This window comes from Enoplosus armatus, chromosome 13 (genome assembly GCF_043641665.1).
Source record: "Enoplosus armatus isolate fEnoArm2 chromosome 13, fEnoArm2.hap1, whole genome shotgun sequence".
NCBI lineage: Eukaryota > Metazoa > Chordata > Actinopteri > Centrarchiformes > Enoplosidae > Enoplosus > Enoplosus armatus.
This window is the reverse complement of record NC_092192.1, coordinates 17,625,256-17,642,246: the sequence shown is the minus strand read 5'-3', so window position 1 is coordinate 17,642,246 and position 16,991 is coordinate 17,625,256. Positions and strand designations below refer to the sequence as shown.

The 16,991-nt window shown below is 40.6% G+C and overlaps 1 protein-coding gene across 1 annotated transcript in view; it reads left to right on the top strand.

The window, feature by feature from the left end:
- The window catches only part of pcdh1a (protocadherin 1a), a 69,530-nt gene that overhangs the window by 44,956 nt on the left and 7,583 nt on the right, over positions 1–16,991 (top strand). Inside the window, exon 3 of the mRNA XM_070917693.1 lies at positions 7,569–7,788. Coding sequence (XP_070773794.1) covers positions 7,569–7,788 — 220 coding nt within the window. The remainder of the gene's footprint in view (positions 1–7,568; positions 7,789–16,991) is intronic.

Genomic DNA, 16,991 nt, shown 5'->3' with positions numbered 1-16,991 from the left:
GTGCGGCTCATTTTTTCTGTGCCTTCAGAGGCAGCAGCTCATTGATTCCTGCATACACGCCCAAAAATGCCAGAGCCAGGATGTACTCACAAACACAGTAACTCAATGGAAATTCTGAGGACCCACACTCAGGGGAACTCTCACAGGCTATCAAAAGAGTTTACATGCACGTTTGGTGCATTTAGAATAGAAGGAAATGCATATACTATAGGTTTACTACACACTAGTCCTCCAATCTGAACACTACTTCACGAGAATAAGCAGTTTGTCCTGTTAGATCTCAACAAAAGACGATTTTCTCTGCTTCTGTCAGACGCTGCAGAGAGGAAATTAGAGAAAATTAGTTGGCTATACTTAAAATGCCACAGTGATCAAAATTAATCATTACTAAAACATTGTTCTTCCATCTACTTTCCCTCCACTTTGTATTGCTGTCTCCCCCTCTTACCTTTCAGCAAGTCTGGCTGCTCTCCGTGACTCTGTCTCTATTTCTCCATTGTTTCAGTCTCAATCTTTAGTCCCTCTTCTTCCATCTCCGTCTCTAGCCCTCGCTTTTTGTCTCTGTCATTCTGCCTCTCTTTGGCAGAGGAGCTTGCCATTGGGATTTAGAAGAAATTGAATTGAATTATGAAGGAATTTCTCTGCAGTACGATTGGCATCATTTCCTCCACACAACAGAACATCATTCTCATATCTCTCAGTGTGGGGGAATGAAAATAGGCCGTGCACCATTCTTTCTCTCATCCTTTTAAATTGAATTTTTCATATCACAGGGGCACTGAGACATCAGCCGTTTCCTTTAACATGGGCAGAAAACCCATTTCATAATATCTGAGAGACACATAACTGTGATTCAATAGGAAAAGTCTGGCTTGCAGCTGCAGTACACATAAGACATACCTCAACTCAGGGTTGATAAACAGGGCCACATAGGTTTCCTGCAGTTCGAAAAGTTGAGGGTATTCCAGGAGAGTATACTATAGCTGTTTGGCTTCACAACCAGTTAAAAGCACTCTATTGTAAACCAAATGAGATGCAGCTCACGTTTATAACCTTATAGATTCCTTTCTCTCTAGCTGTCTCTGTGTGAAACACATAGACTACATGCTTTACCTTCAGAAGCCTCGCGTTTTTTTTACTTTTATTAGAAGAAAAAATACTGCACCCTACCTGTCTCTGCAGAAGCCACATTTTCCGCTAGCAAATTGCACCCAAGTTGCTATACAACATAGCAATGATTATGCTTAGTTGGTTATAATCCCCATTCATATACCATATCTTCTTCAAAGTTATGGAACTCAGGCGCTTCTTGTGCTTTGCTCCTCAAAGTGAAATTCTGAATATTCAGCATGTTCCACTGGCCACAGTGACTCAGCTTTAACAATGCCTCTGTGTAATAAACATTTGAATGAAAAGCATTTGGCAACAAACTAGCTGTGTCAAATACATCGATACCCATTGGACATGGGAAGTAACGAGATATTCTTTTCAAATACAGTCGTGGGGTACTCTGTTGTTGAGTTCATCAGCTTTTCTCAGATTTTCTCTTCATAGCAATGAAATGTAGTCGGGCACATTTAGATTAATTTTACTGCAAATAGCACATCATCTATCTTTTTTTTTACTACGCTACATCAATCTAGCACATGTTGTTATTTTATAGAAAATAGATAACTGGATTGATTAAAAAGGATTATTTTTTATGATTAATTCATAATAAATGATGCAATTCTTTACTTTGATCCAGATATGTTTAGCAAGCAGTCAGAGTAGCATAAATGGAGATGCAATCAAAGTGGCATAAATGTGGTATGAACCACTTTGGCTTAAAATTCAGAGGTTAATGCCTCAAAGATTAGATGCTTTCTCAAGCTTTGAATCTCAGGTTACATATTAAAGGATGTGCTGTTATTAACATTCATACCAAATCAGGGTACTTGTGTAGAAGAACCACCAGAGTATTATTCTACTACAATGATAATATCATCTTCTGAGTTATAGTTATTAAATGTATTTTGATATTATGTTAATTTTCTGTCCTATCCTGCTGCCACTACACTATATGGATCGTATCTGCTCCCATCATATGTGCCAACCATTAAGCTGCTGCTTGCTGTGAAATACAGCACGCCAGGGAGTTATTTCTGCAAGGTAGTTTAAGCACAGACAATGTAGTCGCCAGCTTGGTCACCAAATGTTCACGTACAGATCGGTCAAAACGCAAATGCAAACTTGGAAGCGTGGGACAGAGATTCAAACACTAAATCTAACTCACCTGTGACTCGGCTGGAAGTCTGTGTCAGAGAAGATGGAAAAGCTTTCCCATCTGCATAAGTACCTGCAGCTCTGTGCACTGGCAATCAGTGAGGCTTGGCTGGATGACAGGGCACCTGACGGCAGAGTGGTGTCAGGTAGCTCCGGGGCATTCACAGTGGGCCGGGAGCTCGGTGCTATGGGAGAGCGCAACAGCAGTGGGGTCTGCTGTCCCATCAGGGATCAGTGGTGCAAATCAGCAGTGGCAAAAGAGATGCTCCACAGCCACCAAAATAGCTATCCTTGTTGCACAGTTATTTGCCTCAGGAATCCCTTTATATTCCTTCATTCATGCTGCAGGTAAATACATTTTTATTTCAAATCCAATCTTTAGCACAGACTGTCCAGACTGTTATTTGCAAGTGATTAGATATAACCATTAACGATAATCTGCGTCAGTTGCTGTGGAAATGACATAGGCGCTAGTGCATTCGCAAACTGGCGGTGCGTTTTTTCCAATACAGACACAAAACAGCAAGCTGCAGGCTGAGTGAATAATGGAGATGTATCCTCTCACTCTTCACACCATAGCAATATCTTGTCTCAGTGCAGAAGTCCTCCATCACGCCAGACAACATTAGTGACAGAGGTGGTTGATATATGTTTTTTGCAGCAGCCGCAGCCAGCTAACGGGGCTGTTAGCCCTCTGGACGTGACGTCACTGCTGTGTGTCCAAGGTTGCAGGTGATATAAAGACAGTTTGAAAGCCAATTTAAATATTTAAATCTGATATCAACCCCCCACCCCCCCAGTGATTGCAGTTTGAATCTGATTTGATAAATGAAATATATATTCTGAAGTCTCCATGTGGCAAAAGTCTGATATGGGCTGCCAGTCTCAACATAACCTAAAATGCACTCTTATGTTCAGACCTACCACCAGTTTTCCCTTTCCGTAAGCCTCAAGCTCATGATTTAACTCACACAGATCATCACTTATGATTATCTGCCTCAGACTATTTCACTCCTTATCACTTTAACCATAACCAGATGTTGTTATAAGTTACGCCATATTGTGCTTTGGTATCCCACTATTTTAATATATGATATGTAGTCATCATCAGAGGGCAACTCAATGTGGTCTTTATGATTCACCCTACTAGATTTATACTGTGTGTGTGTGTGACTATATTTTATGTTGGCTTGTACAAATCAATTGGAGGATGAGAGGGAGAGAAGGTGTAGTGCTTATGAAGTCAAAAGTCTTTTCTTATGGATGTTTTTATATTACATCAATAGTTCTGTTAATTAACAATGAGTGTCTTCAGCTTACATAACAAACCTCAAATACAAGCACATTAAAAGGCTTTTAATGTACATTTCTCCTTGCTGTTCCTAAGAGTGCCTAGGGAATGTTTATTTTCTGTGACAAGGCCTTTTAATTTGACATTTTGTCATGAAAAAAAATCCCCCTCCAGTTGGATGGCAATATTTCGATTATTACATGTTTAATTGCATTTGCGAAGGAAGGAAATACCAATCACATTGCCTCCTTTGTGCAGAGTATACTAAGTTACCAACTTTTGTTTTTTAGAAAAAAGTAATGGTGGTGAGATGCAGACATTTTTCTATCGTACATGAAGGAAAATAACTTGTCTTTCTTTTGTCAAACACATTTCCAAGAGCCGAACTTGCATCAAGGTTATGGTGTGCAAACCGCTCATATAAATGCTATTCATAGCAAGCGGTTCATTTGTTCATTCAAAGGTGACTAGCTCAGGCACTGTCCCGTGTTTTTAATTGCCATTATTATGAACCTGTGAGGTCATTCAGTGCTGGTGTACAGTGTGGCTTTTTTTTTTTCAAATGCTTGATGTTCAAGGCAGTAAAGCAACACAATCTCAGCAGTAAGGACAAAGGGAAGTTGGGGTGTAGATGCAGTGTTAGATGGCACTGAATAGCTTGAGGCAAATAAATGGACATGCAGCAGCAGCCATTCTGACTTTTTTCTATTTTTATTAACTTAATGCAGTGGACGACAGCCGGCTCTCCATTGTGTAAAGGAAAAATCGGCCCAATTATAACAAAACAGTGTACTCGATCACTTTTCATTCTACACACGACCATGAGATACTTCGTCATATCAGGGTATCAATGGAAATATTCAGCTGTAATCATGTGTGGCTTGAAATTATTCTGAGGCTCTAGTATACATATGATATTTCTGGCAGTCCGACAGAAAAAAGGGGCTTCAGCAGCTCTGGGTAGGCAGTGGATGATTGCTGTTTATTATTAAGTTAAAAAGGTGTCTTAGTCCCCCTGTAATGACAGAATCCTGCTGTGTCTTTCCGTCTGTGTTGGGATTGTAATATTAGGCATATAAATTAGGCCATTTTATCCATATCTAAATGGGGTTATGAATTCAGATGCCATCATAAATGTCCCCTTTTTCATTTGCAGCCCCATAGCTTCTTACTCCTACCACAATGCCCAAACAATCCCACTCTCCCGCCTCCAGTCTCCCAGAATCTAATCCTTCTGCTTGTCCCCTCCAGCCAAAGCGCCGTCCATGTCTGCCTGACCAACTCCCCACTCCTGCTCAGCCTCCCTTTCCATCCTTCCGTCTTGCCGCATCCCTGCAGCCCCCAAGGCCTGGCGAAGGATTTGTGCTCTGACTAAAAGGAGAATCTATTTCCCATCTCTGCAGCCTTAGCTAGTTATCATACCCAGGAAACATGCTGACTCTCTGGAGTGGTGCCTTGAGGAGAAGTTTAAGCAAGAACCCATATTTAAACAACTAAATGCCCCTTCACATTTAAATAGTTGTGGAGCGAGACCCTAACCTCCAATCACATATTAAGAATGCACCATTCAAATGTATCATTTGTCCGGTCCAGTCTGGTATTGACACAGAAACAATAGTACAATTACTCACTATTGTCTGGTTTGATGGAGCAGTGTTTATTGGGACTTCCTTTTAAGTATGGCCTATTTTCACACTCCATATTCTAGTATTTTTCACAATTTGAATTAAATCAATCAACGTAATTTATATTCTTCGATGGTAATGATAAACAGTGTGTTCTCACTTTGTGTTTTCAGCTCAACACACAGCTTATAAACACATGTTTCTACTGTTAAAAATGCTACTGTGTATAGATGCACCAATCAAAGAGCATGTTTAATAGAAAGAAAACAAAACATTCAATTCACAGTCATATTTTTATCTCCCAAAACATCTCATTGCCCTCTTTTCCTCGTTTCTGCACCAAGCATACACGTCGCTAACACAAACAAAGACATACAAAGCTATTGTTTTGTTTCGTGAATCTTTCATTTTTGTTTGAAAATGTAGCTTGAGTTCCATTAAATGTTACAGATAACCGAGAGGTCCGAGACAGCTTTCTTACTGTACGCTATGTATGATTTATTGATATAGTGATGTGATATCACTGCTGGGAGAAAAAAATATGAAGCATCCCAGGATTCAAATGATCATTATTTAGATGAAAGAACAAGAGATGCATCTTTGCAGTGAGAAAAATACGGCTGGTTGAGATGATGGGGAGATGACCAGGTTTCTGGAAACATTCTGAAGCCCACTAACGGCATTAAGAACACAGTGTTGATAGCACTTACCTAAGCTCTAAAAGCATTTCTCAATATCTGGTCCGTATGTACTAAAAGGCTGATGGTTTGAATGATTTCTAGCATGGATTTGTTTGCCAGAAAAGTGGTTGAATGGTAGAAAGCACAGACCCGTGGTATTGATCTGGGCTGACTCGTGCAGCAGAGGCACTGCTGTTCTGCTGTATCAGTGCTTTCCTGACTTTTACGAGGGGCGCTCATGTGTGGGGGTCGGGGACGAGTGCGATTGCATGTGCGCTGCAAGGAGTCATCTTTCTGTTGTGGATCGGTGGTAAGTAGCCATTAGTAAACTGATCTTGGGAAGAGGAAATTTAATGGTCTCCTAACTGTATTTACAAGCCATTCAATTTGATAAAAGGTGTGATCTTGAATGATTTATTACATGCCGCTCTGCTCCTCTTCAAGCTATCAAGTCCAGGATTTCGTCAGTATTTCATTCATTTATTTACTCTTTCATTCTTTCATCAAATCTCATCATTATATAACGACGAAAGCAGATCTAATGATATGCTGGCAAAATAGTGACAGCATTTCCACAGCTCTGTTTTCTACTTTTTGTTAGCCTTATTTAGATCTTCTTGTGATTCCTTTTTTAGTTAAACTGCAGAAATATTGTCTTGCTTTCCACTCGGTTAAACATCAAAAGCGGTGGAAAAGGGAAATATTAAAATATGGAGATAGGAAGTATCTCACTGGGGCTACTGATTAGTGTACCAATCATTGTCATCAGAATTAATTTGGCAGTGGCAGCTTCAGAAAATCAAACTTTTGTCTCAGTAATAATGGTAATAACAGCAATCATAATACTTTGCACGTTCTGAAGCTCTGTGGCACTTGTTTATAATGTTTGCTTTCACGTCTGTACAAATGTATAGACATTGTCTCCATGCATAGGAATCTCTGCATATATCTCTGTGATACCCATGGCACTACACCCTGTTATTTTTGAAAAAATGGACAACAAATAACATAAATTCTTCACTTCCTGTATCCTGGATCTACAACTGCTATTCCTTTATCTTAGATGACAGGTGCAGAGTTTTACACCACGTACAGTATCGACATGCCAGATTCTTTCCATGAAAAATATGTGGCAGCATCGACACATTAATCTTAACACAGGTTCTTGAACATATAGTACATCCTCTGATTCATTATGCACTGCATACAAATAGACAGTTAGTCATTTTCTGCATATACAGGACAGTGTCATACTGCATATCTAAACACATGCCCCATATTTAGATATTTAAATGTTGTGGTATAATATGGGATATTTTACTATTTATGTATTTTTTGTCTCAATTTATTCCATTTCTGCTGCTGCCAGTGTGCACACTCTTATATATTATGTTATGAAGTCCACAACCTCACTCCGTTCATATATTTCTACCTTATATAATCTTCAGAATAATAATAGTGCAAAAGACTATTTAATATTTAAGAGTGTTTAATATTTAATACTATTTTCTGTCTTTTGAAGAGTGAACTTTAGAAGACCAGCAAAATTGAGACAGTAGTCTAAAATGGTAGGAGCTGTAACTGTTACCATACAACCTGTTGGGTGTCTCCATGGAGCCATCAAATAAAAGGAGTGTAGTTGAAAGTTGTAGTAGTTCAAACACTTTCCTTGTGGTGATATTCATTTGTTGTCTCTCTGTTTTTTAGCATTCCCATCGGCGAGTGACCTTCTCCACCGCCAACCCCGTGCAGGACCTGCAGGATGCCTCTCAGCACAGCTACTATGACAGCGGCTTGGAGGAATCGGAGACTCCTAGCAGCAAGTCATCGTCTGGTCCTCGCATCGGACCCCTGACCCTGCCCGAGGACCACTATGAGAGAACCACTCCAGATGGCAGCATTGGAGAGACCGAGCACCCTGAAAATGGTACGCTGACAATCCCCTCCACTCTGTCGTGTTCTCTATGAATATGTATTTAAATGTAAATGGCTCTAATGGGATCTGGTTGTGTGTGTGGTGCTGTTTGGCGATGGAGACATTTGTGGGAGATTTGTTTGTGCTCTGTGGCCATTTTAGAGTGGAAATATTGTGGCGCCCATGACGTTGACTTGCTGTGATTCTCGATGACTGTGTGAGATGTTATTGGTTTTTAAGCAGATCTGTGCTTGTGTAGGTGTGTAGGTGTGTAGGTGTGTGTGTGTGTGTGTGTGTGTGTGTGTGTGTGTGTGTGTGTGTGTGGTATCAGGGCCGGAGTTAACAGTGTCTCCATCCTCCTCATCAGCAGGTCCTCTGTCAGACATCCTTAATGACCCCCTCTCACAAGTGTGCTAATTAAAAAGCCCAACTAATGGAGCATTTGCCCTCTAAATAAATCTGAACCATGACATCTGTGCAGACAACACTGTGTTTACTCTAAGCATTTCCTTGCCGCTAGCTGGACCCAAGTTGCACTGCAGCTTAGGTGTGCAAGAGCCATAATTTCTAGGCACAGTAATCAATCCACAGGCTGAGCACTGATGGTCTCAGCATAGGTCCGTATTAAAAAAGAAAATCACAGCCAAAGCTGTAGCTGCTATTCTGCAAACTGTGTATCATAATAGCAATTTTGCTGCCTTAAGCTGCCAAACATAATCCATTACCTGTCTTGTAACACACTATGATAAGTGATTCACATGGTGCATTTCCAGTCATTATAGTATTTTGCATTGCAGGGCTCTCTGGATTAGACACTTTTACATGGTGATGCTTCGCTGTTCACCTAGAACATCTCGTCCTTCTCCTTATAGAGATATATATATACATATATATACAGCATTATATATTTTTTTCTATCATTAGTTTGTCATATTATTATATGGCCTCATCTCCTAACATGTGTGGTTCTGCTTTTTGTGCATCGGGTATGGATTTTAAATGCCCCAAACAAAATGTGGCATGTATCAGCAAGGGCTTGATAGAGTTTTATTTATCAGCTTTGACAGTTACTTTGCCACAGTGTCGGTGAAAAAGACAGATGTACCTTTTGTCAATGGGACTGTACATCCCGAGTGCGGAGAGATCTCTGGGAAAAAGAAAACAAAAAACTATTTCAGTCTCAAGCACTCCCAGTTACAAAACGTAGCAGGATCAAAGGCTAAAATGTGTCACTGTCACGCCAAAACAGCATATGACAAAGTTCTATTTTTAGTGTAGTATCTCACGCTGTGATGCATTGGCTCTTTACTAGTAAATAGTGTTGGATCTCATTAGCTAGCTTATTCATCTTTACTGCAAATGTGTATTTGTTATTGTGTTCATGACAATTAGTGACACCACAATTCAAAGACAGGAGGCAGTGGTGGGTGTGCAGGAGGGGATAAGTCCTGCCATTTTTGCAGTTCCCTCCTGCCCTATGGAGGTCAGAGATTGCTTAATATCCCATTTAATAGATAGATTTAGCCACCCCATATGCAAGTGCGCAGTTTATAGCCCAGGAGCCCACAGATGACTATTTCCATTTGCTCTCTGCACTTAGGACGTGTAATATATGCATTTTCTTTTTCCGTTTTCCATTGTTGTGGCTGTTTATTGTGTTTTTCCCATCTGCCGAAAACAGGTTTTGTCAGCCAGGGCGCTCTTTGTTGTCAGCAGCAGGAGAGCAAGATTGTGAGTGGAGATGGAGCAGTTAAAGAATGAAAAGATGGCACAAGATGGGGGAGATGTTAGATTGTGACACGGAGCGGGGACTAAGAGTCTCTGACAAGGAAGCAAAGCCCATAGGATGAGCACATAGGACAGGGAGATGAGAAGATGAACTGCTAACCAAGGATAGACCTAATTAAAATGTGATTCCCCCTTCAGGGAGATAACAAAGAGCCCACATAAAATGAAGGATTAGACAGAAAAATCAAACGAGACAGAGGAATTCCTCCCCAGCTCCACCTGGAAAGTGACGTGAGGTCTTTTTTTAAGCATTTGAGTGACAGTGTGACAGGTTGTACTGGTGCAGAGCTTTATTCATTGCAGTAGAAATGACTGACAGGCAAAAAATGGGGAGGTGAGCGTGATGTGTCACTCCATTTAAGTTGGATAAAACGCAATATATGAACCCCAGACTGTCAGCCTTTGCATCACTGAGCCCCGGAAATATCGACATGGATGTGTTTTGTTATACAAGGTGAACTCTGACAGTGGCGAATCTACATTTTGAGAGAGTGTCAGTGGCCTACAGTGGAAAGTGATGTAGTTCATGATCCATTTCAGATCCACTTTTGGCTGTTTGGTATCAGTCAGACCTTTATTTGACTGGTATTAGGTCAACTTCTGTTCAGTTTGATGGACATTCCAGTCTCATTTCTTTATTCAAGACACGCTAATATTTAGGATATTAAAGCCTTATTAGGCTGGTTATTAGCAAAGAATATATGATTAGTTGATTCATATTAGTCGAATTATTTTGTAATTTTGTGTTAAATGTTGTTCTATATTTGTTGTCTTTTGAAGATTCTTGCCACTTGGCTTTGGAATTATAAGTAGATTGAAAATACAGTAATAAAATTTCTGATGTATGTCATGTATGCTGCCTGATCTGCTGCAATTAATTTCTGGAGTTCCTTTTTTCGTATGCCTGAGCAGCTGCTCCTTCCTCCCACTTTTTTTGTAATTCTTGTCTTCAGGCTGTGTTAGGGTGCACTCCATTTCAGTTTCCCCATGTGTATTTTCCACTCTTATGTTCATGCTTGTAGCTTGCACATTGCTCAACTGTTGGTTAATCTCATCAGAAATGTTTATCCATCAGTTGCATCAATCGGATGTGCGTGCGCACGTGTCTGCATGTATGCATGTATTTGTTTGCATTAGAGGGTGTTGCATCACTCGCCAGATCTCTAAATCATTTTGATTACAGTGCTGTTTTACTTTAATAGACTCTCATCATAATCACTGAGCTCTTTAATTCTCTTTAAATTGATTGCTTCAGACAGCATGAAAACTGCTTATCTTGTATGTCTGCTTGCTGTCAAGATGCATGATTTGTCCTCCACAGTGAAATCAGAGGAAGACCGAGGACTCTGTCGGTCCCATCTGTCCATCCACTGTATCTAAGACACTACTGATCAGATTTTGACTAGTGGTCAAAGTGATTTACAGCATTCATTACTGATTGGTTTACAGGGAGAATGCATCATTTTGGCAGTTTGCTATTTACATTACATGCATTTCAAGTCCCCATAAAGGGACACAAGTATCAAAAACTATGAGTTAAACAAGATAACATCAGTCAATTTTAATTATCTTTAATCTCTGAGCTGACTCAGTTTCTTAATTCATTCCATAAATTATGTTTCATAACAAAGAAAACTGATGACTGTTTTTTAAATCATTATTTTATCTGCATCAAGCCCCAGCACACACCTGGAGTCAAATATTATAAATAGTTTAACTTTCTGTTGCCTAAGAACCCAGAGTCATCTGGGACCCGTGATAGGCTTCTTCCCTTCTTCTTTGGACACAAGTTTCACCAGCAATCCCGTCATGTCCGGTCCAACCTAGACAATAATCACTCTTCTGCAGATCAGTGGTTTGGCACCTTGGCTGTGATATGAGGGCTAGCACCGATAGGACACAGGTGGATTGAAGACAGGTACCAGCGTGCACGCACACACAAACTCAATTGACCACAGATGGAGGAATTTTGATGTGGCCGGTTGCCCAGCGTGAGGTCTCCCTGTGTCTTCCTCTGTGCGGACTCGCTGCCATATGGGCTATTGAGAAGGGTGAGATAAAATGGAATAAATGGCATTTGCATGATAATAAGGTTCTTTAGTAATGCTGTCTGATTTTCCTGCCTTAGATCTCTCAGATAACGTATGTAGCGTAGGATATTTGCTCCTTTTGAACTCTTGTCAGGGATTTTCCTCTGCTTTCAATGCTTGCCATATCAGTATCATACAGGGTAGCCATTACTGCTTAACATCATGAGTTCCCTGTGAATGTCAAAGCATGAGGAACATTTTAAACAATGAACGTTGTGGAGGAAGACATTGTGCAAACAGAGAGGCAGACCGTCAGCCTAATGGGGCTTGTTGGTCCTGTGAGTGCCAGCTTGGTGCCCAGCTTGGGTGCCAATATAGCATGCTGGTGCAGGGGTGTGGGTTTCCACAGACAGATGCCATTGTGTCTTGTCAGAGTCCCCGCCTGTTAGTACTATTGAGTGGAGTTGACCATGCCAGCCTCTACCAGCACAGTGGCCTATACCAGCACTGCTGGAACTGCCACCACCCGAGAAGGGACAGGTCATGGGACTGGCAGTTTTGTGGAAGCTTCTGTGGAAAAAGTCTTTACAAGTGGTCCCCTGAGGCAAGTTGTCATGAGTAATACGCTTATAATCCCGAGCTCATTCTAGCGCACACATTATGCTCTGCTCACATCAGCCGCTGCTGTTTGTTACCCCCCAATTGTTTGTAATTTTATTTTTGGAGCAAATAGGTCACTGGAAGAGCCTAACTGGAGCAGAATTAAACTCTCTAACCTGGATTAGGCTTTGACACCATGGACAATGGTTAACTATGGCCCTTTTACAAATTACTTTATGGGACAATGCAGCTGAATCCAAAACGGAACTGATGATGTGTCAACACGTCACAGTTTTGAATGTGTCTAGATTTCCCTTTTGCCCAATTTGAATCTGAAAATGTGCTCTCGCTTATGTGATTGCTAACAATGAGACCTACACAGTCATCCCAATCGCTGGCCGCACACATTATAGTGTTTGTCAAATGACTGCAGACAGCCCAGACCTTTGAACGGGGCCACGCAAAAGAAAGGACATGGTATCACAGCACAGACCATTAACTGTAGCAAAGTATGGAATTGGCTTCTTTTCTTTTTGAGTGAACTGACATATTATTGTGTGGCAGAGATTGCAGCCACATGTGAAATCTAGATGGAACCAGAATAGAAGTCCTATTGTCCCAATAAATCTACCCCTTGCATTCAATTTCATACTACCTTCTTTCACACATAAAAGTGATTTCTCGGTAGTTTCATCATTGTGTCCAGCTGACTGGAATACTTTGCTAACATCAGTGATAATAGCATGTTTGGTTTTTTTTGGTTTTTGTTTTTTTGCAATTTTGATTCATTTGCTTTGTTTTGTTTTTTGCAGTCTTTGTATTTGGGTATTGGTTGGTATGTTTAATGAGGAGAAAACACTGAGAAAATGCGGTTTAAATAATAAAAAGATTTATCTAAGTGTTGTATAAATAATGAAAAAGAGGAAAGGAAAAATCATAAGTGATTTAGTTGAAGATTTGCGGAACATTTTCTAGGGACAGATTCCCAGTCCTCCTTATTTTAATTGAGATCTATACAAGCTACTCAGCTCTTATCCACATGTATATAATATGGATGAAAACCCAGATGAGTGTTCTGAATTATGCGCAGGAAGAAAAGTACACATATATAAGCACACATTAGATTCCATAAATAGTGCTTTTAACACCATGCTGCCACTGAAAATGTCCGGTTTTAGCGCTAAGCTTGTAAAATGAATGAGTGAGCCAGTATGCCTAAGCCAGTATCCCTAAGCTTCAGATGTGCTCATGTATTACTCTAACAAAAGTGGATGGCTCTCTGTACTTAGGCAAAAATTGGATAGCACGCCGCCTGCTCTTGCCACGCCAGTGAGTCTGGGCAACAGCATGCTGAAGCAGCAGGTTTGGAGGTGGTAATGTGTGTGTAAACGCAGGCTTGAAAGTACAAGTTTATAAAGACACATGGAAAAAAATGTCTTAATTAGCCTGGTGTAGCTGGTGGCTGTAAGAGACGCTTCTTTTAGCGGAGTGTCCACTGGCAGGTCCATGGGACCCTGAGTTGAAACTTTAAGGATAATTATGGAGGCAGAAATAGAAAGTGGTGGTAGAGCTCTGTTGCTCTCAGTGGGTCTTACCCAGTCTCACCCCAGATGTGATTCGTAGAGCAGGTAGAACACTGTGCATCGGGGAGGGGATGCTGGCTAGGGGCCAGTTCCACTTCAACCTCAGTTGGTTGGGCAGCTCAAGCCGCTATCAGAGAAAGGCCCCGGGGGTCATCTCTCCATCATCGTGTGATGGGGACGGAGAGCCGCTGAACCTCCCTCTAACTAGTGTTCTGCCCTTCAATGATGGATGGCACTTGAGGGACTAGAATTGTACTGTATGGGTCTGACATGCATTTCCTTATTTCCAGTGAGTTACAGAGGAATGGAGCCGCTCTCGCTTTAAGGCTTTCTCACCATCAGTTGAGGATATCTCAGAATTTACTGCAGTTGAGGACCTTACAAACTCAATGAGGACTACATCCAGTGAAACTGAAAATGTCCTCTCTACACTGAATGAAAAGCAGCAGTATGTTTTTTTTCTTACAAATGGAAATATCCTCCTCGTGAAAGGATCAATTCTTAATTTGCGGTTTTGTGTTAACGTGGTACATCATGCAGTAAATATTCTACATGCCTTAGACTGAATAGAAATGGCTTGAATTAGTCTTGCTCATGGCCAAGCATGTTACAGTGTTATGGATTTGAGGTGACAAGGCTAACATTTTACTGCCCTATTACACAAAATCATCAGAATATTTTTACAGGTCTTGACTTCACTAGGTCTCGAATTTCTGGCTTTCAAAACTCACTCTATGACTCACTTTCTGGCTCAGCTATCCCTAAAGAGCCCTTGTTCTCAAGGCAAAAGTAGAGTAATTCTGACAGAATTTTGCATGATGATGTAGCTTGTATCTGCCATGCTTTTCTGCTGGATCTCTGGTCTAATTAGAGAGCGCACCTGACTTCATTGTGAAATTGTGACAGATTTTTTGCTAGTTTCAAACTACAGAGCTGTAACAGAGACATGTAGATCTTCGTCACCACCAAAAGTCCATTTTATTTAAATCAATTATACAATTTTTTTTTCAACTTCCCTTTGGGTAGCTCCCTCTCAGATGGTCATGTTGTCAGGCCCCAACACTTGTCACTCATCTTGATGAGCTGTCTACTTTGAAACAGTATCTAGCCTGGAGATGAGGTACCCATCAAACACGCAGCCACCACAGGCACTGAAAAAACAGATGGCGAGTGCAACCACTTTAATAAAAAAAGCAGCAGCGATGTTTACTCTTGTTGTGCATTTTCTGTATGTTTTTATTCCTTCTCTTACTGCTTTTATTGTTGTAATTGCTATGCTTGCTCTTGATAGCCCCAATCTAGCCCACCACAAGCCACATCCACACGACAAAAAAGCATAGTGAATATGCCTAAAATTGTTAAATAATCTATTTGCACTTTGCATACCCAGGGTCACAGCCAGACCCAGACTACTGCTCTGTGTACATGACCCAATTTACCCATTGCTTCATTAAATTTTCATTTTATTATCTCATAATGTAGTGGATGTCCTGTCCATTTATGTTATTTTAATGTTATAAAACATTTATATTGCCTTTTTTGCCCCTCTAATACACAAGACAGCACTAAAGTGCAGGTGTGGTCTTGATTCAGTCAACCAAAATCTTGGCTTCCCAGATATGCCCAAGTCTTCCTGTGATAGATGTTATTGTGTTAGATTATTATTTCTGTTGGAAGGTTTCAGCAACATCAAAGGACATGAAGGTCGACCCTTCTTCGCCATGCCAAAGCTTATAAAAGTCAATCAAACACAAGCAGCTGAATGCAATGGATCAGTGAGGAGCAACAGGGGAGGGTGGAATCACGCTGGCCTCAAAAGCCGATATTATGACCCCCTGCTGCCTTCTGTGTTTTGCGTCCCTTTAAGTCCATATTTAAAGACTGAAATTTGCAGTTTCCCTTAATAATTATGTATTCAATCATGTTCTTGATTCCATGTGATATTTTTTCCCTTTCCCTTAATCAAAGCCTTGTCAGAACAGCTATCGTCTGGCAGAGGGTAAAGACGGGTAAAGCAGCATTGGGAGAATGCTGCCGTTCCTTTCCCGTTGCCTCTCTGCCACACAAAAGGCAATTTTCACATTTCATCATGTTAGAAATTTGAATTGTCCTGCTCAAACGCATAGCTGTATTGTTTAGAGCATTGCAGGACCAGAGCTTTCTGGTCTGGACTGTGTTAGTATGCTGTACTATGTTAGTCATGCAGCAACTCTCTATCTACAGTAAATGGTCAAATAAAGCTCTGCCTCTCCAAGGTTGTTATTTAGCCGCTGCATGGACCGCTTACGTGACTGTAAAGATCGGATTTTGTGAGATTATGTTGATGTTTGTCCATTCTTGGCGTTAAACTGACGTACTTCCTGTGAATGTATTATTTTAATGTGTGTGTATTAACTTTTATCACGGTATCTCTTTTATATTGTACTGATATATGCCTTTTTGCCTGGAATGCTTCCAGACTACATAGTACTCTGATAGCAACCTGAGCCTGACCACTTGGTTTCTGCTTTGAGGATATGATGTACGACCAAATGATAAAAGTCAGCCATGGCCATAGGCGGAGGCTATGTAGCCCACAAGACAAGGAAACATGTTGAGAATATATCACTATAGAGCAAGAAACTCTGAAACTGTGTTCTTCACTTCCCTTTTTCTATTCAGACTATGCAGGTGTAGGCTAATTAGCAGCTAATGGTAGCTCTCCCAAGTTAGCCATGTCTCACATAGCTGACAGTGGAGATCAAAGGCAGAATTAGCACAGAGATAACATCTTGATCGAAAGGGGAGGAAAAACAACTAATGGATCATGGAAGACATCCGTTTTCCATGTCAATAAGATCAATGAATGAAAGTTAGTGAGCATGAAAGGGGTGCATAGGAATTAACTCCAGGGAGGAAAATAATTCCTTATTTGATAATTAGAGCTGAAGATCAAATATAAGAACGACTTCGCCTGTCTCATTGATGAAAATAAAATTGCAGTTGTACCCACATTATTTGGTGTAATTAGAACCTGCAATATCCAGTCAACATATTGGGTATAGTATTGGGTATATATTGGGACATTTTTCACCCCTCTCCCTGTCTAAATACAAAAGAAAAAGCTTTTTCTGCTCAAATCAAGAAAGTGAATTCTGTAATGTGTTAAAAAATGGAGGCTCTTAGAGACAGGTTAGTATGTGGGCGACAAACAAAGATAAAAGCACAATAGTCC